Genomic DNA, 25,855 nt, shown 5'->3' on the forward strand with positions numbered 1-25,855 from the left:
TGATCATGTTGCTTTAGAGTATATAGAATGCTATGAGTTTATTTTGATCAGGTAGGACATATGAACCCAATATTCTGTGTTGGCTGTGGCATTTGATTAAATTTTGCTAAAGGACAGGGTGTAGCCTATAAGAAATAGAGTGTGTTACTGAGATAAGAAACGCCACAATGTATTATGATGTCCTATATTTGAATTAAGACCTTTAAAGAGGGATAGGAGTACATAGGATCCTTTTACTTACAATTTCTTACAGCAGTTTATTGGGCAACTGGTAGTCCTTCCTAAACCTTGGAAGCGTACACCAAGACTCTTTCACAGTTTTAGGTTTCCTACTGTACTGGTTTATTATGCTTTTCTACCCTTCAGAGCGCTGAAGCTAATCTGCCAAGTACATTGGTTACTTAAGCATTTCAAAAATAGCATCCCAGTGGGTTGCGGCACGCATCCTTTGTAGCTATCTCAGCAAGGAGCACAAGGATTAACCTGGAGGGTGAAATATCCTCTTGCCAAAATGATCCAGCAGAGTCTTTGTCTTGATCAGATGAACTTGGTCAAGTGTGGGTTGGCTGTGGCAAATAAGTGCTCAGAGCAGTGACCTAACCTGCTCTTTCCTAGCACAGAAGCAGGATAACCTGTTCAGCCGGGTGGTGCTCGCTGAGGTGGGAGATTAGCTGCTGTTCAGAGAGCTGTGCGAGCTGGCCAGCCCCAGCGTGCTCGTCCCAAAGCTTTGCTCTACTGCAGTGCGAGCAGCTGCTAACCCCCTGCCACCACACACCTCCGCCGTGCGCTGGGGACCCAGCTCTTAAAAACAGCCTCAGGAAGCTGTCTTCCCTGCACACTTGCAGGAGCCTTTCCTGGGTGCTCGGGCACCTGCCAGGGCGCAAGTCTGCTCTTGCCTCTTGCTCTGGCTGATACTCACTTCGCAGTCACCCTTTGCTCTGCACCATTTTGTGTGTTTTTTCAAGGTAGAGGGAGCAAGAAATTATAAGAAAATGTAACTTCATTTGTGTAGCAACATTTTTAAAATATACTAATTTTCAAACCTAAAGCAGTGTTTTGAAAAAATTCTTGAGCTACCTTACTGTGGCGGAATACAGATTATCACGAGGATAATTCCTGGCTGTTCTTACTGTGTTCTTTTAAAAATTTCTAATTTGGGTGTGTTGTGTGTATACATATAGAACAGATTTATTAAAATGAGCAGGATGATAGTTTATATGTATAAATTAGAGTTCATATACTTGACTCTCCATTAAACTTTTTAATAGCTACTGGGAGCCCTCTGTTGGATAATCTTAGGAAGCCCTGAACATAAGAAAAAATGGCCTTACTTCTGGTGAAAAAGCGATAGAAATTTCTAAAGGGTTATTTCTGCTTCTGCCAGTATTTTAGTATAAATTTAATTTAACAAGTCATATACTGGTGCCTAGTAGAATCCGAAGACAGGGTACTTGGTCTGATTTTTATTAAATTATTTGGTAGAATTTCATGTCTTTTTCTAGAGATTATTTAGTTGATGCGAATAAGATTCAAGAGTTCTACAGAAACGTGCTATTCAGTTCTGTTATGCATTAAACTGCACTGCAGTAGGTGCCAGTAAGTAAGTCAACAAAGCACCTGAATATTAGAAAAATAAATTTGGGAGACTCGTGCCTTGCTTCTGTGAAACAATCAAGTGCATGCTTTATTTGCTCTTTGGAGAACGTTTGTTATAAGGATTTTGTGGCATCAGCAGGGAATTGTAGGCAAAAATACATGTGCTATTGCACTTCTAGTTTTTTGAGATTGTTATTCTGACTTCTCCTTTCAGAACTGTGACTCATTTAGAACCAAAATATCTCAGTGCAACACAAGGACTGTAAAGAGAAATTCTGACACTTCTTTCTGATGTGGATTGTCTTGCTAAGCAGGGCTGTCACTTTCAGTATATTAAATATTTAAAACAAAATAGCGAACTAACACAAAGCTTTATGATTGACGTATGAAGAAATCAGTATTTTTAAGGGAAGTTTAAATACTTAATAGATTTGTGCAAAGCACTTAACTGATATTAATATTAAATGTAAATATTGCAATCACAGCAAATCAGTGTTTTATATAAATAATTCAGGTACTACAACATCTGTGTGGTGAACATGTAAATCACTAGGGACAACATGGTCTAAAAGAAACTCCTTTCTTAAGCAAGCATTTACTATCTCCATGGTCAAAAAGGTCACGCAAATGAATTGGCAGGCACTCTGCTCGCTCATTTGGCATTACCTTTAAGTAAACTTTTCTACTCAAAACGTTACTTGCAAATACAGCCTACGGTGATGACCATGTAAAGCCAAGCTAAGCTACAAATACTGATTTTCTGTGGTCATCTCAAACTCGTGACAGCTTGGATAGAAACTGAGTTTGAGGCTGAGGTTTGCCGCGTTATCTCAAGGTATTCCGTTACTCCTTCTGGACGTAGATGCCTGCTGTTTCTGTAGCGAGGCTGTGACTGCGCTACGCGCTTTGGAAAGGGCAGTCATAGGCAAAAGTGCTCGTCAGAGTTTATAATCCCCCGCCAGAAAGTAACCCCGTCCCATTCGCCAGGGCTTTTTGAAGCTCCCCCCAACTCCCAACACAGTTTGGGTAACCAAGGATCTTTCAAACTTTAAAAGAAAGTAGAATGAAATGAAAAGTGATTCCTTGGCGGGGGGAAATTCAAGAAGCACAGGGTGACTCCCTGCTGTGCCTCAAGCAATCCCGGAGGGCTTTTGTTTCGCGGACGGTGTACCCTGCGTTATCGGTTCTTCTTGGGCGAGTTTCCCGTGAACTCTCCTTCTGCAGCGATCCTGATTTTGTTCAAACTGGAAAAGAAGATTGGTTCCCTGGTTAAAGAGCCCGTGAGGAACGCAGCAACCTCTGGATTCAGCTCTCCTCAAATTGATCTTTGAGTTTGGCTAGACCTTGGGAAATATCTTCTGAGAAGAGTTCAGTCAAAGCTGGTGTGTTTCTGTGAAAAGTGTTGGTCTCAGCCCAGCAGCATCTGCCATCCTAAAATCTGTTTTCTCAAAAATAAAATGAAGAAATCGCACCGAGTCCTCCCCTCCGGCTCCTGCCCCGTCCTGCCGGAGCTGCCGGGCGCCGCACGGAGCCCACGAGGGCTCTGGGGAAAAGAGAAAACCAGCCAGCCAAATGGGTAGGTGCAGCAGGTGGGAAGCGTGGGGCAAGGGAAGAGGCACCCCCTTCACCTTTTTGGTTCAGTGCTTTCTCCAAAGGTGCTGTCAGAGGTGCTGAGGCTGAAAGGCACACGCTGATTTTGAGAAGATATTCAGGAAAATTATAGTTTATTGCATTCAGTGCGCCGCACAGCGATTAGCAGGGCGCAGCTGTGCCGCTGAGCGCGCTGGCGGCGGCGCTGAAGGTGCCCTGAGGCCATCGGGGTATTGAAATTGATCTGCAGGCTCCTGCAACGACTGGCAAATCAAAAATGGCTTTATGTTCTTAAGATAAAGATTGATTCTTCACGATGAAGCTCATGCTTAAATAATAGAAATGCGAGAAAATAAACCTGACCCCACACATCACTGCAATAGAGGGCAGTTACCATCAGGTAGCTCTGTGCGTGCATGAGCTGCAGGTCTCGGTCTTGTTACGGCTTCTGAGCAATGCGTCTCCGTGCAAATCTGGCACCGAGTCAGCCGGCTTTCACTGGCAGGTTTGCTGACCTTTAAGCATTCAGTAACGTTTCTTAGGGTTATAACGGTGGTCCGGCCTGGCTTTGCAAAATACTAAAAGTAACTATATTGTCCACTCAAGCTGTTTGGTGTTTTTAATATTTTGAAACGCCCTCGTAAGCCAGGAGATGGACGAAGCCCCTGCGAATGAGCGATACAGTGCCTGTCCTGCCCGCGCCTGCGGTGCCGCTGTCGGAGCCGCGTGCGCCTTAGGGACCGGCCCCTGCGGCTGTGCAGCGGCTGCCCAGCGCGCGCTGGGGGCTAGAGCTCGCCCCGGCGGTGCCGCCGGCGGCAGCAGAGACCTCCGCACGCGGCACCGCTCCTCCTGGAGCGACTCCGGGGGGGTAAGTTATTGAGAGGGCTCGGGTGAAACCATAAATAATGGGAGCACAGCATCAGCTGCTTATGAAGCGCAGCAGACCTCAGAGAGAGATGCCATTAACCTTGTATTCACAGTGGACCTATCTATTATTTATAAAATAAAACTAACTATAGAAGTTTAAACGGAAGCAGGTTGGATCTTCATTTTATTTGGCTGTTGCTTTTAACGTTTCCAGTCTTTAGCTTACAGAGTTTAATGAAAGTGTTGGGAAGCATACAGTATCACTGCTGGAGCAGGAGGTTTCCTGCCACAGCGCTACGCGGCTATGTCCATGCTCTGCTGGTGATGTCAGTAAAACAAGTTTTGCTTGCAGCTAACTTCATTGCATTCAGGTACCAGAATTTTAAGCACTACAGAAATGTTATCAGTACCACAAAATCAAATACATCTATCATGAGAGTATAGTCTTAGCATAATGCATCTAATTTAAATGTTTTAAATACGTCCTGGCTGTATTATAGGGTGACTTTTACTTACTTAGTCAAATTGCAGTCAGTCGAGTTGGGGATATGGAAAACAATCTGGTGTTACAAGAGATGTTGCTGGAAAAATTCAACTCTGATGAATGATTTATTTTTCCTTAATATTCTAATGCCAATTTAGGGCATCAGCGTAATATTAACACCATGGGGCACTAAAGTAAGTGCTCTCTGGAAGGACATAATGATTGTCCCACATTTTGATATTGGCAATGAGTTGTACTTGCAAAAGGCAACTTGCTTTAGAGTCAGAGCATCCATCCAAGAGCGTCGTCCGTATGCGTATAACGTGCGTTCCACTCACTTGCGCTAAAAGGAGCGTTTTCTTCCTTCCCTGTGGCATCTATATGTGCCTCTTAATAGTTTTTTCATTATAACTGTTGATGCTCTCATGAGATCCTATTTAACTCGTAGGCCTCTTCCTCTTGTCATTTCAGAAGCTCTGTGGATTGTAGGGAATTTTTCTTGAGTGCAGGTATAGGTGTATGAGAGAGGTCCTGGATGGAACAGAGAGGAAAGACACTAAGTTTTCATGGCTTTTTATTTGGTAATTACTCAAAAGAGGTGAAGAACCGTTTTCAGGCTTCCTGGAGTTGTTCGTCCCTCCAAGGGATGTGGAGAATATTGTAAAAGGAAGTTTCTTTTTGCAAGAATTGGTTAAATCTGGTTGTTCATTTTTATTCATAAAGGCTAAGCCATCTAACTGGTAAAATATAAGTTATTTTACTAATTTTTTTGATCTAAAAGCCTAGTGTAGTTTTCTAGTATCAAAAGAATTGTCATTTTTCTATACAAACTATTTACATACACTTCTTATATTCACACAATATGCATATGCAGTATACATTGAAACTATAAGCAAATTTTTCTCAATTTTATACAGTGTCATTTGTAGGAAAAAGCACTGTTCCCTTTTTTGCAGGAATGAAGAGTAAATGCATAGTATGAAAGGACTTTCCATGAGTATTGAGTGGCTGTCGTTTAAGTAAAATATTACAAAGATTTGTTAAATAATCAACTAAAAGACTTAGCTGAGCTTGACAAAGTGTGCTACGAAATCAGATAGAAGTTTACTTTGACTCTTTTTCAAAATCTTTTTGGGAAATTCACTTTTTAATCAAACTTTTGTGGTACTAATGCCAGCCTATTGGCATTAGTGCAAACTACATTTGTCCAGATGGTGGCAATGTTGCATTAAAAAGCAGGAACTGACCAAACTTTTTGCATCAGCTAATAGAAGTCCTCCCTTTTCCACCCGAAGTATTTCATTGTCTGCTATTAAAACAATTTATCCTACGGAACCAAATATTATATTTATTACTTTTTGAAAGGACTACTTTTAAGATCCCAGGATATTAATGTGTCAGATGTAAATGCTCAACTATATTATGTGGGTGAGACTAGTATTTTCATTTGACCTGATGTATTCTTTATGCATTTTTAAGTTTACTATAATAATATGCAAAAATTATGGTTTGCTTTAACCTTTCAGTCTGCAGTTTTGAAATAACTTGTTGTTAGTTATGGTTTTGTTTCTAATAATAATGTGAAGAAGTACAATGCTACTACTTATTGGTTGATTGCAAAATCAACTGGCTATCCTTTTCTGAAATAATTCCTTTGGCGTGATTCCTCCAGTTTGGTACATATTGCCTATTTTAAGCAAGTGTAAGTATTTTTTCCTTTTCTTGTACCTATAGACTATATACTTTTTACGCTAATCTACAAAATTTGAGTTTGATTAAAAATAGAAAAATATATTTGCTAGAATTTTTATGGGAATAATTTTTCTCTAATTGAATGCGTTCTATTTTTACCGGATAATCCGGTCTATGAGATTGCATACTCTTAGAAATGTATAAGCTTTTTAACCAAAGCAGAGGCTGCTAAGTAATAGCGTGCATTTGCTGTAACAAATTTTAGCTTTCCTTTAAGTGTTGTGTTACGGTCTGCCTCTTAATTTGACACTTTCTGTGCATTATAGTGTATATGCAATTTCTTGTTAATTGTAGCCTGTAAATGAGTTTTATCTTTCGTATTTTTACATTAGTGTTCCCAGCATAATCTGAAAAGAACTGAGAGCGTGAAGTTGCTTTGCCTGCTGTTGGAGTCATTTCACTAGGGTGCTCATCTCTCTAGATAAGATGAGCATGATAAAGCCTAGTATTTTGTAATAGCAATTGATTTAATATTGATCACTTGATAATGCTGTTTAGTGGAACACAGTATTTGTGGTGGTCCTTGTTAATACGTGAATATGTAAAGGATGTTAGAAATATTCTGACAGATGCTGCTTGTCTTGGATGGCTTCCAATGGCGAGGCCTTTCTCTTCGCTCGTGGTGCGAGGAGCTCAGTTGTGTAGGTCAAAACACAATTTCGGAGGCAGCCTGCCTGGCTCTTGCTGATGTGTGGCTGGAAGGGAAGGTGCGGTCAGTCTCCTGCTCCCTCTTTGCATATCCCACATGAACCAGGTCTAATTCCTAGTCCTTGTGGTTAGGGCAGCATTGGGACGTCTCCTGTGTCTGTTTGCAGAACGACTCATTACCCAAACAGTGAATGTGGAGTTGTGTAGAGCAGGGCCTCGGGAGGAGCCTCCTAATGTTATCTCTGAAGTGAATGCTGTTCCGTATTTGCACTGAGCCTATTTAAGTCTTTAAAGCTATTTCTCATTTCGATTGTACATCACGATACTATACTTTCATCTTGAGGTGCTGCCATGAAGAGTAGATATATTTCCTAATAGGAAAAAAAACTTCTCCCTGGCCAAACAGCGTGCTTGCCTAGGGAATGGTCAGCCTCCTCTTCTGAAGCACTGCTTCATTACTGTGCCCTTCACTTGAACGTTTGGCCCTGTACGTGGAAAGGTTAGCAGCTTTTTTTTTTTTGGGTTCAGTTGTTGTCTTCTGTAGTGTATTCTGAAACCTCTGCCAGATGGATTCTTTGGAACAATGATAATTTGGGGGTTTCTTGAAGAAGCCAAAAAACAATGACAAGGTGGCTAAAAATTAAATGAACATGTACTCTTTGACAATGGCCCAGTTTTTGTCATGAAAGAAGATGAAAGTGTTTACCTCTTACTTACATGCACACACATGTGCATGCGTGCGCGCGCGCACACACACACACACACACACACACACACAAGACAGCTTGACAGTATTTACAGTAAGAATCAATAAATAAAGGTCTGACACTTCACCTACTCCTGTAATCTCTAGGGATTGTTTATCCAACCTGGGGAACGCAGGTCAAAGTGTCCAAAAATGGTTGTTGAAAGTTACAGCTCCTAAGTCCAAATGTTAGCACCTAGGAATGGGGGCCAGAATTAGAATATCAAACTTTTACAATTCAGCACAAGTAGGTGCCTTCTACTTCTCATTAGGCATCTATAAATTGACTGTTTAGTTGACTGCAAAATTGTAGTAACTTGGAAATGTAGCTGTATTGTTTTTATCCTCTGCTGGCATCCTGCATTCTGGTGAGAAGCTAATGAGGTTTACTTTCCTCAGTTTGATTGAGAAATGTTTAGCTGCCAATGCAGGTTTCTCCTTGCACGCCTTCTGCCCTTCCCTGCAGCTCTGACATCCTTACTCCCTGATGGAGAAGTTGGCTGGAGCAGCGAATCCCCCAGATACGACTTTTTCAATATAGAGGCTCGGACCAAATGGAAGCCGGCCAAAATGTTGGGTTTGCAGCCATCTGTGTTAGGTTGACTTTTCAGCAAAGAATATTCTCTACTAAAAAGAGTGCTGTTGCTTATTAAACCATGCCAATTAAAAGTGGATAATAATTAGGATAGTAAAACCAGAAAAAAAGAAATTATCCATTCTGCAAAAAGACTAGTAAAGCAGGTAACCCCTTTGTCAGAACTTCAACTGAGACGTTTCCCGATCTTTGGCATATTGCCTGCGTGGGCCTAGCTGAGGTGTTAAGTAGGCAGTACTGACATTTTGCCTTCTGCATCGTATGAAGCGTCCGTTGCTGCCTCAGTCCTCCTTCTAACCTAGCAACACTAGCTTTGTGTTCCTGATTCTTTATTTGTATACAGCACTTTTGTATTAGAGACACTCTGCTGCTCGGCAGAAACACTTGGAGATGGCGCTTAGAGGAGAATTTAGTTGTGAACAAGCTAATCAAGATTTTTTTTGGCTCTTTGCTCTGGCAAACTTTACATTTTTAATAAAGCATTGACGCAAACTGCATGGGAGCAAAGGAGGGGTGATACTTGATCACTGAAATTGATTTATTAGTGTAAAACCGTAAAAGCTGTTTCCTTAGATTTCTTCAACAGACAAATATTGTAAGCATGGGATTTCTTCTCAACATATCTGTGAAAAGAATCAGAAATAGCACATTAAAATGTTACTAGAGCAAGTGGTTTTTACTGAACCACCTCTGAGCATCCAGCTCATTCTGGTGAATTGAGTGAGGCTTGGATTTCATATTCCAGAAGGTAAATGAATCTGAAGTTCTTGTACTTAGTTCAAGTTACTGTGAGAGCGGGCACTCCCACATTTTGTTGGTTTAGGAAACCATTTTTCCTCTGCAGCACAGATGGAGGAGAAGAGAAAGGCACACCTTCGCAAGTGACTTAAGGGCATACCATGGCACACCCATGTACTCCTACAAATCTCCCAGCATCAAGCTGCTGTGCTGCTCCTGTGAGCCACGGTTTCTCCATTTCTGTTGTAGTGAGGGGAAAGCCTGGGCCGTGCAGTGCAGGAACACCTAGAGAAGCGGGGTTTTTTCGTAATCCAGACACCTCAAATGTCTGTATGTTCCAGTGTATTCCCTGAGGGATTCTGCAACTGGCATTGTAGAGGCGTGGGCGTGCAATCCTCTCTCCTTCAAAATTCAATATAGACAATGTTTTTGACCCTTTCCCTATCTGGGCAAAGCTTTCTGGCATATCTTGTCATTTTTTGTGAGCGAAGGTTGAAACAAGCTTCCTATTATCTGTAATAGCCTGGGAAGGCTTTTATCAAGAGATCTCTGTGAAAGGAACAAACACCGGAAAGTCATGGAAAAAGTGGACAAGAAGAAAAGTAACAGTTAAGGACAAGCAGAAAAAATATGTGGCCACATGGTTACATAATTCGCAGCTGGGTATGTATGATAAAGAATATTCATGTAGGCATTTTGTATCCGTATAGTTGTGTTCACAGAATCGCAGAATGGTTGAGGTTGGGAGGGACCTCTAGAGATCATCTGGTCCAACCCCCCTGCTCAGGCAGGGTCACCTGGAGCAGGTTGCTCAAGGCTATGTCCAGACAGCTTTTGAATATCTCCAAGGATGGAGACTCCACAGTCTCTCTAGGCAACCTATTCCAGTGCTCAGTCATCCTCAGAGTAAAAAAGTTTGTTTTTTCTTATATTCAGCATTACTTCTGTGGGCTAGATGATCTTCTTTTGAACAAGAGATTTAAAAAGCAAAAAGCCTGATATTTTCTTGTGAATTCCTAGAACCGCATTTCCTACATAGCAGATATTCTCTAACGTTTCTCTAAGGCTGCCTTGAACTCCAAGGGTGTTGACAAGAAAAAGCCAGCCTTAGCACCCGCAGGCCAAGCCTGGTGTTGTGGCGGGGCGAATATAAGCTTTCTGCACCATGGCAAATGGGATCTGGTCAGAGCAGAGCACCTCCTCTGAACAATTGTACTGGCCAGGGTAGAACTTTCCCCTAACCCTGTGCTGTGCTAGCGCTCTGTTGGGGTTCAGGATGTTATCTTACTTCATATTGCTTTTTAAATTCATAACTCTCGGCTAGTCAGGGTGCCCACAGATGAAAACATGTGCATCACTTAACTCTCCATTTTCTAACCTTTGGTGTCTCTTGTTGTAATTCATTCTTATGGTCTGCTGTTAAGCCACTCTATTTCCAAATCACTGGCCATTTCTAAAGATATATCTGATATAAATACTGATTGCTAGTTCCATTAAGCTGAAACTATCTTAGAAATATTTAACCAAACAAACAAATAGTGAGATTTTGTTAGCATATGAATACTTTAACTGCTACATGAAGTATAAGGAACAAAGCTCTCCCTACGTGCACTGGGAGCAGACTATGACTAGTTCACACAGTATAAAATCTCTAGCAGGGGCTGACTTGCTCTTGGTGCGATAAGAGGAAGGAGAGGTTGTGTATACCTTTATTCCTGTTATCCTGGGACTGGGCTGGCACCAGTTGATCTCCTAATGCATCTATGTGGCTGCTCAGAGCTATATTGGTTAATAATGACTGGAAACCCTAAGACCTCAGTAAACGTCCAGCTGAGTAAAGTGCATCAGTATTCGTACCCGTTCACCTTTAACCCAAGGTACCAGGAGGGCATAGTAAGATACAGGGATATCAGTTTGGTAATTGCTAGTCTTGCAAACCTGCTCAGAGGAAGGGAAGGCCGAGTTCTGGGAACAGACCTGGGAAAGAAAGAGCAGGCAGGGTGAAATGCGGCACGGCCCCAGGCGGGCTTGTAAGCAGAATGGAAACTGCATGGATTTCATAGCAGTGATGGATAGCCCTGTAGTGTTAACAATAGCAAAGACGGATAACTGTTTTTATAACTATCATGATGTGATCCAATTCTGAATACACACACAAAGCAGATCTGTAGAGCAGTAAGGTGACAGTTTTATGTGTTAGCTTTTGGGAGTAGCTTTGGGCTTTCAGAGAAATGCCTGCAAGAGCTTGTCTCTGGGTTGGGTTGCATATTGGATCGCCAACAATTCGTACACATGGCTTAGATACCCCAAATAAACGATTGCTTCCCATTGTGATATTGGCCATAATTTACTTCAATGCCTGACAGTTTCAAATTATATTACAATAAAGATGTCAGCAAGCCTATAAAAGTAAAAACATGTTTAGAGGATGATGATGCTTTAAATTAAAAAATTGTATACTGTGACTTTATGAAGAAAAGAACCTTGGCCATTGATAGTACACAGGTTGGAAATTTGAAGCGATACCAGAGTGTTTTGTGATACTTCACAATCAGAGATTAAGAAAACTAAAATCAGTATCAAACTGCATATTACTTTTCTGGGCTTCAAAGCCAAAAAAGTAACTTTAAATGCATTTTGTGGTGCCAATATGCTGTAAAGGTAACAAGGCCACATCTTACTCCATCTGTATGGCTTCAGTGTGACTGTAAGGGGAGCGTGAAGAAAGCTTTTGCTCATAGTATCGTATAACATTTTTAGTTACAACTGTGACTTGTAAGCCTTGCGTTCACTTTAAAATCAACAGAACTTGAGCACCCTTGATATTTTTTCCACACTCCTATTGTGGGATGCTGCAGTCGGTGCAGAATCCCAATCCCATAGGACGAGATGGGATAGCTGCCAGTGAAACTTAGGGCCTCCAGGGAAGGGCTGGAAAGCTTCCTACAGGAGAGGGGAAACTTTAGTCGTTTCTTTCTGTATTTAGTGCTCGTAAAGTTGCAAGCCTGTGGCATGAGATGCACGGTTATGCTTCATTTGGACCTTGTACTGTTTTATGTTCAAAATAATTTTAAGTTGTGATGTCAGGCCTTTTGCCTGTGAAAGGAATGAAACGTGATTAGTGATTTTTTGAAGGTTACTTTTAAAATAGATGCGGAAAGGCAACTTTTGTTTGACCGTGTTGGCTAACGTTATATTGCTGATACACAAGCAAGTCATTCTGTCGGTAGAGCAACTGAAAGGTTATCTGATTTTTCTCATACTTTGTGGTATTCAGCTTAATAATGTTTACAGTATTTTGCAATATGTATAGGATGAGAGATTATAAAATATGTGTATACTGAACTAAAGCCTCCCTTAGGAGATCTGTGCCCATTTGGAGTATTTTTTGCTATGCATCTGTTCCATATGGTATAAGTTCATATTACTTCAAGAAAAAAAATGGAAACAGTATCAGGGAATTTTCAGAGAGGACTTGGGTCTCCTGGCTATTAAATACGTTTATATACCATGCACTTTTGGAAATGAGGCCAGGTAGTTTTTCATTGTTTTTATTTGCAGCAAAGTGATACAAAGCAAAATTAGCTTCTCTCTCTAAAGGTTTTGAAGGAGCTTTGCAATGGAAGGTTTCATCAGCTTCAAGCTAAATCAGTGAGCACTTTGACAGACAACCGTGTGCCTCTTCTCCGATCAGGGACACTCCTCTTCCGGCTGAGTTCCCCTTCTAGACTCCTCTGAAACCTAACAACCTCAGGCACATCATCTCTGGATTCATTTAGTTAGCAATTAACAACTGTATCTTGCAGAAAAAGGTGGGGGGAGGGGGGAAGGATTGGTCTTGCATTAAATGTGTCCTCATTCTACAGAAAACCTAATTCACAATTAAGTTTTGCAATGGACAACATATGCAGATCAGTGGGCACGTAGCATATTTCTCTTTTAAGATAAGTTAATAGTGTTTGGAGATACTTTATTGTGTTATTGCTTATGTTACTATAGATAAGACAGTCCCTAATATACAAGCTGTAGATCAAGATCTCCTGTAAGACCATACCTATTTTTATTTGTGCGTTTAATTTGTTTATATTGCTGCTACATTTGATAAAATAGAAATAACATTAGTAGCTGTTTCTGTGCCTGTAAGATTATATTATCAGACAGGTAATTTTGTGCACACAATAGAGAATAAACTAAAATACATTATTAATATATTTTTTACTACCTAGCAGTTACCACCTAATCTCAGTGTAAAATAAATGTGTTTTATCTAAGAAACCAGCATATAGGGAACCTGTTTTCACAAACTGTTTTCTGTTAGTCAATAGGGGAAGATAGTCGCTCACATGTATTTTGTTAGACTAAAATGTGCTTGATCACTTATTTTGCCTGGCAAGCAAAGATATGAAACTGGGATCTTCTCAGGCTCCCATTATTTCCTCAGGATAGCTACAATATTTGGGCTATTTCCACATCTTGGGAAACATTTTAACTAATGGATATGTTCCCAGCTGAAGTTACATGGAAGAGAATTCCAAATAAAAGCCAAAATATTTCCCAAACGTACAGTCTGTTTTGGATGCTTTTTCACTGAAGCGTGCAGACTGAATGGAGTGTTGTTGCTCTGAGGTGGAATTTGAAAGATTGTCTTCCCCCCATCTCCTCTTGTCTGAAAGCCAAGACTTGAACAAATGGTGCTTCCTCGTCTGTGAGCCTTATTTCAGTGCACCTTCCGCTTTGTGATTTCTTTTTTTTCCTCGGTTATTCCACGCTCCGGTAACTCTAACAACTATTTACAACCACCAAATGATGAATGGGTTTCAGAAAATTATAATTTTAAGGTAAAAGAAATACCTAAGGCTTGGTCTGCGGTAGATTCAGAATGACTGTTCTCCAGGTAAAAATACAGAAGTCATGACAACTTCGAGTAGACACGGACATAGGTTTTAGAAGCTGTTGGTCACAGCCTAACTCTGACCATGCTGAATTATCACTTGTACTTGTAAATGAAGCCAAGTTAGGCCACAATACTTCTGCAAGTCCCGCAAAGAACCATGAAACTTAAGTTGTGATTTTGAAATGATTCAGTTTGGGATAGCTTGAAAGATTCATAAATAATCGAAAATGTAAACATTGTTGTCATGTTAGAGAACATAGTAGCTTCTTACATTGTTCTTACCTGTGGCAACTAGTCTTCTGCATCCTTAGGTTTTCTGTATATTTCTGTAGTTATTTTTAGAAGTGAATCTAACCATAAAATCAAAACTTAGGCAGTGTTGATGGCGTTTCTGATTTTGAGGTTTGGCTAGGCTTGTTTACAGTTGCTATAGTGGTGTGATATCTTTTTTTTTTTTTTTCTCTTCGGCCTATGGGTCTGAAATTCACCATCTATTGTGCATCTATTTTTAATTAGCAGCTTTCTATTTTAAAATACTACATTTAATATTTAGGTAAATGTATATAGTATTTGTTTGTATTATCTGTGTGTGTGCAGATGTAACTTGGCAATTATCTCTATAACGTCCTCCTACAGAGTTTGTTCCTGTCACTTTAAACCTTGTGCAGTTCTGCATCTGTAAAGTCGAGGTTTTGTTCCTGAAGTTCCAGTCCTGCAGGTCTCTCTCTGTAGGTGAACCTTGCCTAGCTTGGGGAGGCTGGCGATGACTTCAGCAGAGCTTGCACTGAGTGCAAAGATTTGTTCACAGAGCAAATTGTAGGGTGTATTTTAAAATTTCCTGAAGTATATCTTCACATGAGCACATGTTTGTCTGCGTATTCAGTGCAGCAAGAGGAGTCCTAACCACGCTGAAATAATATTTAGCTTTACCGTGGTTGCCTTAATTTACTTATAACCCACTGCATTCAATGGCAGTTAAGTTAGACGTAGTGAATATTTACAGCTAGGTGCTATAGCACTTTTTAGTGGTAACTTATTGTTGTCTTTACTAGTCATGTACACTGGCTGAGAACAGAGCTGCCCTGAGCAGTGTCAGAGCACAGCTGTAATTAGGACTTGATGACGGAGAAGGTGCCCCCGAGGAGTGGCTTTCCTCCTGCTTCATTTCTGACTGACCCTGCTTTGGAGTAGAAGCAAGAGGAAAGGGACTCCAAGGTTTTCAAACACAGCTAAGGAAAATTATATCTCATGAAGATGAGTGTTATATACAGTTGCTTGAGGTAGTTTTAAGAAGAGCTAAACTAGCAGATTTGAACCATGATTCATTATCTAAGAAATCAGGAGGTCACTCAAATACTATCGGTCAAGACCAAACAAAGTCCTTTATGTAGAATGTACCTTCTTGTAATCAATATGTGATGAACTGAAGGGTTATTTGCTTAGGTATTGTTTGGTCCAAATGGTTATTTGGTTATTTGCTAATTTTTGAGCCTGCTGAAACCAGTGCAGTGCCTTATCAGGTAGGCTCAAGAAGCACGGTATCGCAAATGTCTAAGGGAGTTCTCACAAGGGCACAGAGAACCACTTGCTATTCTTGTATATTGATTTCTGGCAGTTGAGTAATCAGTGGTAAATCATTGATTCACGCATAGAATAAATATGCTTCTCAAAAGGTAAAGCAAGTTTTTTCACCCATAAAAGAAAGCACTTAATAATTTTTTCACCTCTGATGCAGAAAACTGTACTAAATGTTCTTTTCTGGCTGGATCCTCCCATAATGCTTTTTTCTTTAAGCCCTGTTAGGCAAGTTTGTCTTAAAGGAAAGTCTATGTCCAGAGCAGTGGCAGTCAACCTTTATTGGGGACATTTTATTTAGGCCATCAGATGCATTATGACACTTAAATACAGAAGGCTATAAATTAATTAATGTTTCTCTGTTCAGTTTTGAGGTTAGACCCTCCATGTGGTGCTAACATTTCTCAGGAGAGAAAAAAATCACATGTTTCTTCTTCCGAAAAAAGATCCTAGAAACCAGAACTCAAGAGCATGAACTGGATTCTTCCTATGTTTTTTATCTTCCTTCATGGGTTCTTTCAATGCTTGCATCCAGGCCTGGTGTTGCTGGTAAGGGTGTCCATTTTAGCTATATGTAATGCAAGTACCCTTCTGCTAGGGGATACCAAGAGACTGTCATCTCAGTTTACTTAGTAAGAACATTCCAGCGGTGATTATGTGGCCAACTACCAACATGCGGCTGATTTTTTAAGTGCAGAACAAGAGAAATGTCATCTGTTCTACTATTTATTTGGAATTGAATTTTCATTTCCTTCCCCTCTTTTTTTCCCTTTTAGCCTATTTGATATGGGAGGCGAATACTACTGCTACGGTTCTGACATCACCTGCACCTTCCCAGCAAATGGAAAGTTCACGCCTGACCAGCGGGCTATCTATGAGGCAGTGCTGAAGTCATCGCGTGCTGTAATGAAAGCGGTCAAGCCAGGTAAAAGATTGGTGCATGTCAGCAGAAATTGACAAGCTTAACGGCAGCATTCAGCCTGTCAAGACAATTACGTTGGGATTTTAGAAAGTGTTGGAAAGGAGCAAGCTGACAAAACTCGTTTCCACGTTTAAGCAGCTGTTAATGGGGGATGGGGGTAAGCGACAGAACATTTTCCGTACAACACTTCTAAAGAAATAATATATGGGCCAACAATTTTTAATAAGATTAAAAAGGTATTTTAATCCTCTCTTTCTTCTAATCCATTGAATCTAGTGGTGAGAGTAGTTACTCTGGTGTTTATCCTGGCAGCCATGTTTGAAGGAACCTTATGCCAAAGAATAAATCAGTGTTTGAGTGAACATGTATGTTATGCTTCAGGTTGTTTCATGCATTTTCTGTATTTTACGTGTAAACACAGTAGAAATCTTCTAATGAGGAAGTGGATGGAGTCTGCATCTTTGGGAGGGATACTACTTAATTAGCCTTAAAAAGCTTTAGAAAATACTGGCTATTGAGTATTTCACTGTATGCCTTAAAACTGCAAGCAAACGAGTTCATCAAGTATACATTTGCATAGTCGAAACAGCTGCCTGGCTTGATGAAAATCTTATTTTCCTACGATTCTGCTTTCAGGGCAGCAAATAAATGCTTTTAGAGCTAACTGCTGCTGTGATCTTGAGTATGTTAGTGGTGAAGGTACTTGAGCATTTCTCAGTATTACTAATAGAACAGCTTTGAGAAAAATATACTTAATGCACGAAGCACGCTTGTCCTTTGAATTTACTGTATTAGCTTTCAGTCATCAGACCACAGGTGTCCATGCTTTCCAGACTGCCGTTCAGAACATACATAATTTTCCTGTTATATAGACTGGCAGCAGCACTGTTCGTTTGAGCAGTGTGAAACAGAGCAATAACACTCAAAGCTTATGTGCAAATGGAGACCAGGTATTTTGCCATTTTAATAACAATGTGCACGCTCCATCTGCTGTTTCTCCCCTTAAGAGTCCTGTTTCAGTTCCTCTTTTTGCTTTACGTTTCAGTGCTACCTTCAATTGGTTCATGTAACGTTTTGGACAGTATTTCACACTAATAAGCTGCTGATTATCTTCAGGATTTGAAAGCTAATATGATGCTATACTCACATTGACGTAGAGAATTCCTCAGTTAACTAACCAATTTATTTATAATGTCAGAAAACAAGGACACGTTAAGTTAAATAATTTTGAATATTAGTTGCAAAGATTCTTTGTTTGCTCTGAGATTTTGAGGTTGGTAGGCAGTTTTTAGGAGACTTTGTTTCTTTATGTGCGGGAAAAGGTAGGACTGAACTTCAGCTGTTCTTCCTGTGCTGTGGCTGTCTTGCCTGGTTAGAAGAATGGTGTGGTTTAGGTTGCATTTGTGTGGTTAAGGAGCTAGTAATCATGACATTTCTGGCTACTGGTAAGCAGGTTCAATGCATGTTCTGTGGACCGGTTCGTTAGTTTGGTTCGTTTGCTACCTCTGTACCCAAAGCAGTGAAATGCAACCTCACCCTTTTGTATCCTGTTGAATTAAGATTATGGATAAAGTGCCCCAAGGTGCAAAGATTTGCACCATCTGGACAAAGTCTGCTTTTTAAATTCCCATGGCTTGTACCCTAGTTCTCTTACAGCCTTTAACCTTAACCCTTCCACTGATGCAAAGAATCTGAGAATATTTTTTAAGATTTGTTTTCCTCCTATGAGCAATCAAAAAACACAGTAAAGCCCAAAGAGTCTTTACTACGGAAGATGAACCGGAGCATTTAAAATAGATAGTTGGCAGAAAAGTATTTACAATGTCTGAAATAACTTTCCAATGTTCTATGAAATACCTAAAAGTTCAAGCTGCAAATTCAAAATTTGCAACTAGGAGAAATGCTGAGTTGGAAAAGATATGGGTCCTTTTTTTAATATAACTTGAGATGGTTTTAAAAAACAGACATTATTTAAATAACTATTTAGCTATTTTGTTTCTGCTCATGCACCTTTTCTTATAAAAGGAGAGATAAGAGGTAAGACATTTTGGTAAAAGCCTTTGACAAATCCTTTTAAAGAAATGGATGTGTTTTTTGCCCTCCTCTAAATTCCTTTTAAAAGTTTTGGCTAGCTGTAATAAAGGTTATTCTTGCGTCAACCGCGTTTATAATGGAGGAGAAATATGCCATGTCTCATACTGTTGACCTGGTAAGTTGAGAGTGGCTTGGTATCTCCTGAAAGGCTGAGATGCTGCTGTAGAAAAGAAGGACTAGAAATGGTGACCTTCGTAGCCTGGTTAACGTCACGTACTTGTCGGACTGCTGAGAAACCACATAGCCCCCTGGAAGAGGTGGATATAAAGTGAACGCATTGTTACTGCTGTAAAGAGAAAGCCGTTTCTGCAAGAGAGGCTGCAGCTTTCTTGATCTCATTGAACAAACCTAATTTGTCAGCTCATTGACTAACGCACCAGGATCGGCTCCTGGGGGAGCCTGTTACCGGCACAAAGGGGAGCAGGAAGGAGCGATGTGAATTCAGCTTTCAAATGTCTGTTCTCTCAGTCTAACAAAAAGTAAACCCTTGAGGTCACCTAAAAAGAAGGCAAAAAGCTTGCTAGTTTAAAGGCATTAAATGTAAAATGCAGCTCCATCGAGTTTTAATCAGATTTTCTGTGTTATGGAGTCCTTGTTCAGTTTGCTATTTTTGTTTGTCTTCATATTCCAAGGTTCCTTAGATCAAAGGAGGAAAAAAGACAGTCAAGTGACTTGGCTCACATCACAATAACCATTAATGTGGCAGGCTGTGTGAAAAGAATTTAAAGAGCAAAGTCAGCAACTGTAGAAAACGTTATTTCACCCCAGCTGTAGAATTGGGGCCTTAATTATACCTTGTGGCAAAGGGTCACGGGGGACATCTAGTTGTTGTCTTCAGGAGGTTAATGATTCCTGGAGTCCTTGTCGTGAGATACAGAGCAGGTACTTTAGGAGACTCACTAACTAAATACTGCATTACATAACTATGTTTATGAAGGATGCACATTCGCTGGCAACCTTAAACTTTTTATATAGATGAGTATAATTCAGAGATTTGTGTTTCTTTTTTTAATTGGGTTCTTATGTGAACCTAATTGACTCTCAAGTGAAGTTACTTTCTGAGAGAAAATAGATGCCCTAATATATGCAGTTTATGTTTGTTATGTATAAACAGCCATCGTAATTTATTCAAACAATTCCAAAACCTCATTTTTTATTGTAGAAAAGCGTTCACCTGACTCTGTCCTGTGCAGGGTGCGAAAATGCAAACAGCTGAAATCACATATATGGGTCTTCCTACCTTCCAACTAAAAGAAAAGAATTCTTTCTGCAAGCCAAATAATATATTCTGAAAGTTAAGACACACTCCCTCTGGGATTGTAGACCAAGTTTAGTGCAGTCATCACAACTCCTGCCTCAAACCAAATCTGTTTAAAATAAAAAGAGGGAAAGACATGTTCAGTTCTATTGCGTGAGCAGTGATTTTTGAAGCAACTGAACGTGGATCTATTATAAAGACAGTGGTGCTAGCCATTGGAGTGAAAAAGTCAAAAAGGTGTGCTTGTGTGGCAGTGGGATAATTGTCTCTTTCCTACAGAGTCAGACTCGCAATCCAAAATGTCAGAGAGGAATGTTGCATTTCTACTCACAGGATATTCTTAATGTGTCAAGTCCATCTGGGTTAAATTTACTCCTCCACAGAACGAAAATGCAGTGGCAAACGTGCAAAATACTGACACGTTCACTTCAGTGGCTGAGGCATCATCTGCTTCTTTCTCGGAACACTGATCTGAGAAACAATTAATCCTTGCACAGATATTGTACACAAAAAGAACTATTAAAAAGTTGTGAAATTGCAAAGCTCAGTATTCCAGACTTAGAAGTTAGTGTCTTAATTTGTTTCACTTGTGCATTGTTTGATTAGAGGAATCAGCTAAATTGATTGAAGCACATTAGGTGCACTCCTGGAGCACATCTCCCTGTTCAGGTTTATTAGTTCATGCTCTTCAAGACTCCACTGTGTAAATCAAGGAACAGTAAATGGGGACAATCAAGAGATTCCCCATCTAGGAGTGATGGGAGTTAAAACACCAGGGCCAATGCATCCATCATTTCTCCATCTGATATCTTCATGCCGTGCACGTAACGGAAAGAGCTCAGTTAATGAGCAGCTACTCAGTATCTTATTTTAATCTTTTGTTCCATGCATGACCCAAAGTCTGTTTATTGCCTACTGTTCAAAACCTGCTCTGAATCCAGAATTACTTAATGTTCTCTCCAGTTGTTCTCACGGTGCTCATCATACCAGTATGCAGGTACTTGGCCAGCAATGACTTTACTTGCACGTCATCTTCATAATGTGGAAGTGTGCAGCAGTTCCCCTTCTACAGGCAGTGGCAGATAGGCTGGAGAAATTACTGTAACAGCTACTGACTTATTTTGGATTCAAGTTTGAAATTCATCAGACTTGATTTTTTTGAGAGTGTTTAATGTAACATGGTATTCTTGTTTGAAACCCAAGGGCTTTGAGCTCGGTTACAGCTGCAAGTGCCCCACCTTTCTGCTAATCAGGTGCTAGAGTCTCAAACTAACCACTGGTTAAAGTGAAGGAAAACAATTAATGACAGTATATTAAAAAGTTGTCTTTTAAGCAACTTGTCTAGCATCCTTCTGGGAATCTGAGACCAAGGCAAGGATAGTTGCTAATTCCCAGTGGCAACATTCAGGTGCCTTGGCCATGTCTCCTCTTTCTTTTCTTTCAGCTTTTGCAGCAGATGGAGTAGGAGTTATAGGAGGAACAGATTTCTTCACTGGTCTAGGGGGAACTTGGTTTGCCTTGGAACTACAGTCTTCTGGAAATAAGGTTGCCCTAGAACTAAATGAACTTGGGGCTTCCCGTGTGGATTTGCATCTTATGGTGGGTCAGAAGCTACGACAGGTGTGATGGGAGCTTTTCCGCTGGGCCAGGCTAAAAGTGGTAGATGGTCATGTAACTGATTGGTTCATAATGTGTCAGCGCCGAGGGCCCAAACAAAGCTTGTACAGACAGCGTTAATGGACTAAGCGTTTCTAGCTCTGGAGTCCTTGATGCTGTAACCGTAGAAAATATTGCTTTCGGTGTAGGGTGCTTTTTCCCTGCAACTGTTCAGGCTTCAAAAAAAAAAAAAGTGGGGTGGAATAGTATGCAGAATAGTATCAGTGGGCATAACATTATGTAGTGCAATATTTCATAATGGGCTATGAAGTCTCAATTCCAATGTCTGTAGTCTCTCCAACAGATAACTGTGACAGTAGCAGCTGTCTTGCTCTTAGAAAGTCTGGACTGAGGCAGGGCATTAGACCTTTTTGTGATTGAGTTTGAGATGTTTGTGGAAATATTTGAAATATTTGAAGAAACTCATGGTACTTGACAGGGAATGTGTGCGTCAGTCCCAAATCCTGCCTTCCTGTCTGCCTCCATTCTTTATCCCAGTCACGTAAGTTAGATGCAAATGTCAATGGATCAGCTTTATTAACCAGAAGAATCATTTGTCACAAGTTACACCTGGGAGACCAGTTTCGTTTGCTCTTTGTCATTAATATAAATCTATTTGAAGAAATGTGTAAAAGAATTAGTTTTGCAGCAAGTCCTTTTCTGAAACCTCTAAGAGACAATTTACTGAAAAAACATCATCTAGCTTTGAAGTTAGCCCTGCTTTGAGCTGGGGTTTGGACCAGATACTCTCCAAATGTCGCTTCTAACCTCAATTACTCTGTGATTCTACATATGTCCTGAAATGTGCACATGAAAACATCAGTCATGTAAGAAGATGATGTTGATGAAGATGTGTTCTCAAGTCAAGCTCTAGAACAGGAGGTAATCTTTTGGAAGCCAATGGATAGTGATGTTCTCCAGTTTCTGTGTATGAAATACATTCATACTTACATTCAGCCTAGGATTTGACCATGCTTTACTGTTAGTGATGCATGAGTCCGGTAATGTTTGGGAAATTGCTGTAGAGTAGCTTTTTTTTTTTCGTTAATACGTGGCTGAGTATTTATACTATGCCCAGCCTACCAGGTGGTTTCTGAAGGTTTTTATTTAGATTACTGTGTTGAGCATTTAGATAAAGTTAGGAATTGGAGTTCTATAAATTTAAATCCTACTTAATGAGGACAGTATATTGGTAACATTGAAATTTCTTAAATATATTTAATCAACTACTGTATTGACAAGAAATAAGAATGTATGTTTAAGCTTTGCAATTAAAAATATTTTGTATTAATGCACTAAAGCATAAGCAGATGAAGTCTTTCAGATGAGTGAGTTGAATCTTGGAGCAAATGTGTATTTTCATTTTTCATCCCTTTGTGTTATACACTCTGGGATCTTCAGAGATTCCTCCCTCTGTCTTCTCAGTAGAGTAAAAGAGTCACATGAGAGGGGCAGGAAGGGAGCTTGCTGTGCGTAACATCTCTGGTACTACTGCAGAACTTGTCTATGTTAAACAAAAAACAAAAAAAAAGCCCTCTTTTTTCAAAATCCCTCTATCTTTCGTGAATCACTTTCTAAGATACATGTTAGGATGTGGAGAGAGGAAGAATTGAAATACCTCGATCAGTAAGGTCTATTGTCCTAAATTCCAGTTAAAAAAAGACCTCTTTGTCTTGCAAACTGTTCCCAAGGAACAGTTGAGTAAGGCCAGGTTGGCAACCATTCAATTCCCTATCTCTACATTTATATGATTTAAAAAGCTTGTATATCCAAAGTCCCTATTGAACTGAAATTGCATTCAGACATTAGCTGGGCAGCTGGGAATATTTGCTGATTGATGTTTGTTTGTTTCAGTAAAATGAGAAATACAGAATTGTTCCAAATATGCACAGAAGTTGTTGTTCCCCAAGCCGGTTTATATGCAGTGTGAAAACTCTCCTCCTCAGGACACTGACATTACTATAGGGCCTCCCTGTAGGATTTGTATCTCTGAATTTTTTCAAGTTGGAGCTCATGCTTAGGGGTATGTGCATATTCCCCAGGTCCTGCATTTTAATATTCAAAAGAGTGAATACTGTGTTGCTTCTGGCTTTCAGACTTTGCTTTTGTGAAAAACACTGGTGAGGAATATCTTGAAAAAAATCTCCATCCTAGTACCAATATCTATGGTAATGGCGGATGGAGGTGCCTCCGTTAGGGCTGGAAGATTTATAACTTTCCCAGGACTCAAGCTTCGCCTAAAGACAGAGTCTCTCAATCTATCTCTTAAGGCCTTTCTTTTAGGATCAAAGATCAGCCATTGCAAATTTTATTGATACCTGGACTGCCATGTAATCTTTAAGCAAGAACATACAGTCAGGTAACTACAAGGAAAACAACACAGCCAAAAATGTTTACATCATGTTTACAAATGTTTACAATCTTTACGTCAAGAAAATAAAGCACCTTTTGATTAATCATGTAAGTATCAAACAGCTCTGTGGTGTAGGGGACCCTGCTCTAGCCAGGGAGCTCACCAGCTTGAGTTCTGCCTATTGCAGTCACAAATGGGTGCCTGAAGCTTTGCTCCAGGGTTAGCAGTACCCTTGTCTCGCTGTCTCTCTTGTGCTCAGTAGATGCAGGGCCAAGCTCTGCAAGGTACAGCATGATGCAGAAAAATGTGGTCTGAACCCTTTGGAGTTTATGGTCCCGTTTTAATGCCTTTCTGTAAAGACTAGGAGAACAGGTCTATGGGAATTCGTGAAGGTAAAACCTTGACTCACCACCTTCCCCGACAGCCTTTAAGCTTGGCGCAGTGTGTCTGTAGTTGGGCTGTGGCTGCAGTTGTTCCTGGAGTTTGGGTGTCCAGCTGCTGCTCTTCCTGGTTTCCCCTTGAAGGCACAGGGGAAAGCCTCATGTATTTTTAGGTGCAGGGTGCAGTGCTAAACAAGGTTAATCCCACAAGGCCTTGGTCATTATCTTCTGGGCAGCTGTAGCTTCAGAAGTGTTGAGCTGCTCTATGAGCCTATGCCCACATTTTGTGCCATTCTCCCAATTTCTTCAATTGCTGTTGAGCTGGTGTGACTTCCTGGCCCACTCCATGATGGGTAGGCCTTTCTTAGCTAGTTTTCCATGTTGCATCCTTCCAAGGACTGCTGTAAATTAGAAGGACAAATCAAAACAGTCTCTTTATTTTCCAATGTTTTACCAGTGTTTACAGGGAGGACCATGTTCCCCTGCTGCTGAAGAATGTAAAGCTCCTGGGGGTAGGTCTGTACCTCGAGGATTTTGAGGGTGAATGGTCTATATTTTGTTCAACACAATGTAAAGTTTGGATGGTGTCCATTCTTGAAAACATTTTGATGTCTAAATATTGAGGCATGGTGCTCCCAGGAGGACATAGGTTCAGTGAACAAGTACCACTGTCATAAATAACCCAATTAATACAACAGAAAGTGCAATGAACTGAATTCAAAGTAGCAGTATAATTCCCTGCTCTATATTCTGATAACATTTCTCTGAAAGAAGAGGAGTGGAGAATTTAGCTCCAGTAGGATAGCACTAAGATCAGGGATTATAATAATCCAAATAATTAAAGAGCTGTTTAATAGGAACTAGTAACTATGGTACTCAACATAGCAGATCATATTACTGGCAGCTGCTTCTGTTATTAAATTGAGCGCAGTGGTGCTTAGGAACATATGCAGATTCAGAAATTGTAAACTCATAGATTACTTGTTCAAAACTTCTCTTTGCCACAATTTATAACGTCCTAAGAGTTCAGGTTTATTTTTGTTTGCTGCTATTTCAGATATCGCTTTAGAGTAATTGTCACCATTTTCAGCTAACATCAAAATTTATACACCTAGAGAAAGTAATTGTAGCTGTTCTGTTTTAGCATGTATTATTATTTATTCCTTCCAAGTTAAGTGCAAGGTTCTCATTTACATGCAATAGGCATTTTTTTGCATGTAAGTCGTTTTGTTTTTATGTAGTCCAGAGTTGTACTTAGTGTAACGGCAAGTTGACAAACTTGTCAGTTTTGCTGTATAAAAGCAGTAGCTAGTTTTAATCAATTTTTAAGAAAAAAAAATACTTTGTAAACTAGACCCTTTGACAACAGCACAACAGCAAAGGGTGTGGGAGCACAAATCTCCTTTACAGTCTGTATAATTCCAGAATGTCCATTTGAATTGTTCCCATTCAGATTTTCGTATTTTAGGTAGTGCTGCTGATCATTAATATTCTATAATATCTGAAGCAAGGCAATTATTCTTAGACATAAAACATCAGTAACAGAAGTTGAAGTTTTCATACCAATTTCCCTGAAGAACAAATGCTTTCAGGACGTGTTATAACTAGTATTTGGTATTCACGAATCCTACTGAACGACATCACAGTGCTGTTTTTTGTTTTCTGTTTTTTTTAAACCCTTGCACTTAAAAATGTGTTATTTTGTTAA

General features: G+C 40.1%; 1 protein-coding gene across 1 annotated transcript in view; it reads left to right on the plus strand.

The window, feature by feature from the left end:
* Positions 1-25,855, plus strand: part of PEPD (peptidase D) — a 143,727-nt gene that overhangs the window by 90,324 nt on the left and 27,548 nt on the right. The window contains exon 12 of the mRNA XM_068955612.1: positions 16,261-16,409. Coding sequence (XP_068811713.1) covers positions 16,261-16,409 — 149 coding nt within the window. The remainder of the gene's footprint in view (positions 1-16,260; positions 16,410-25,855) is intronic.

The sequence above is a fragment of the Struthio camelus genome, chromosome 10 (genome assembly GCF_040807025.1).
Source record: "Struthio camelus isolate bStrCam1 chromosome 10, bStrCam1.hap1, whole genome shotgun sequence".
NCBI classification, from domain to species: domain Eukaryota; kingdom Metazoa; phylum Chordata; class Aves; order Struthioniformes; family Struthionidae; genus Struthio; species Struthio camelus.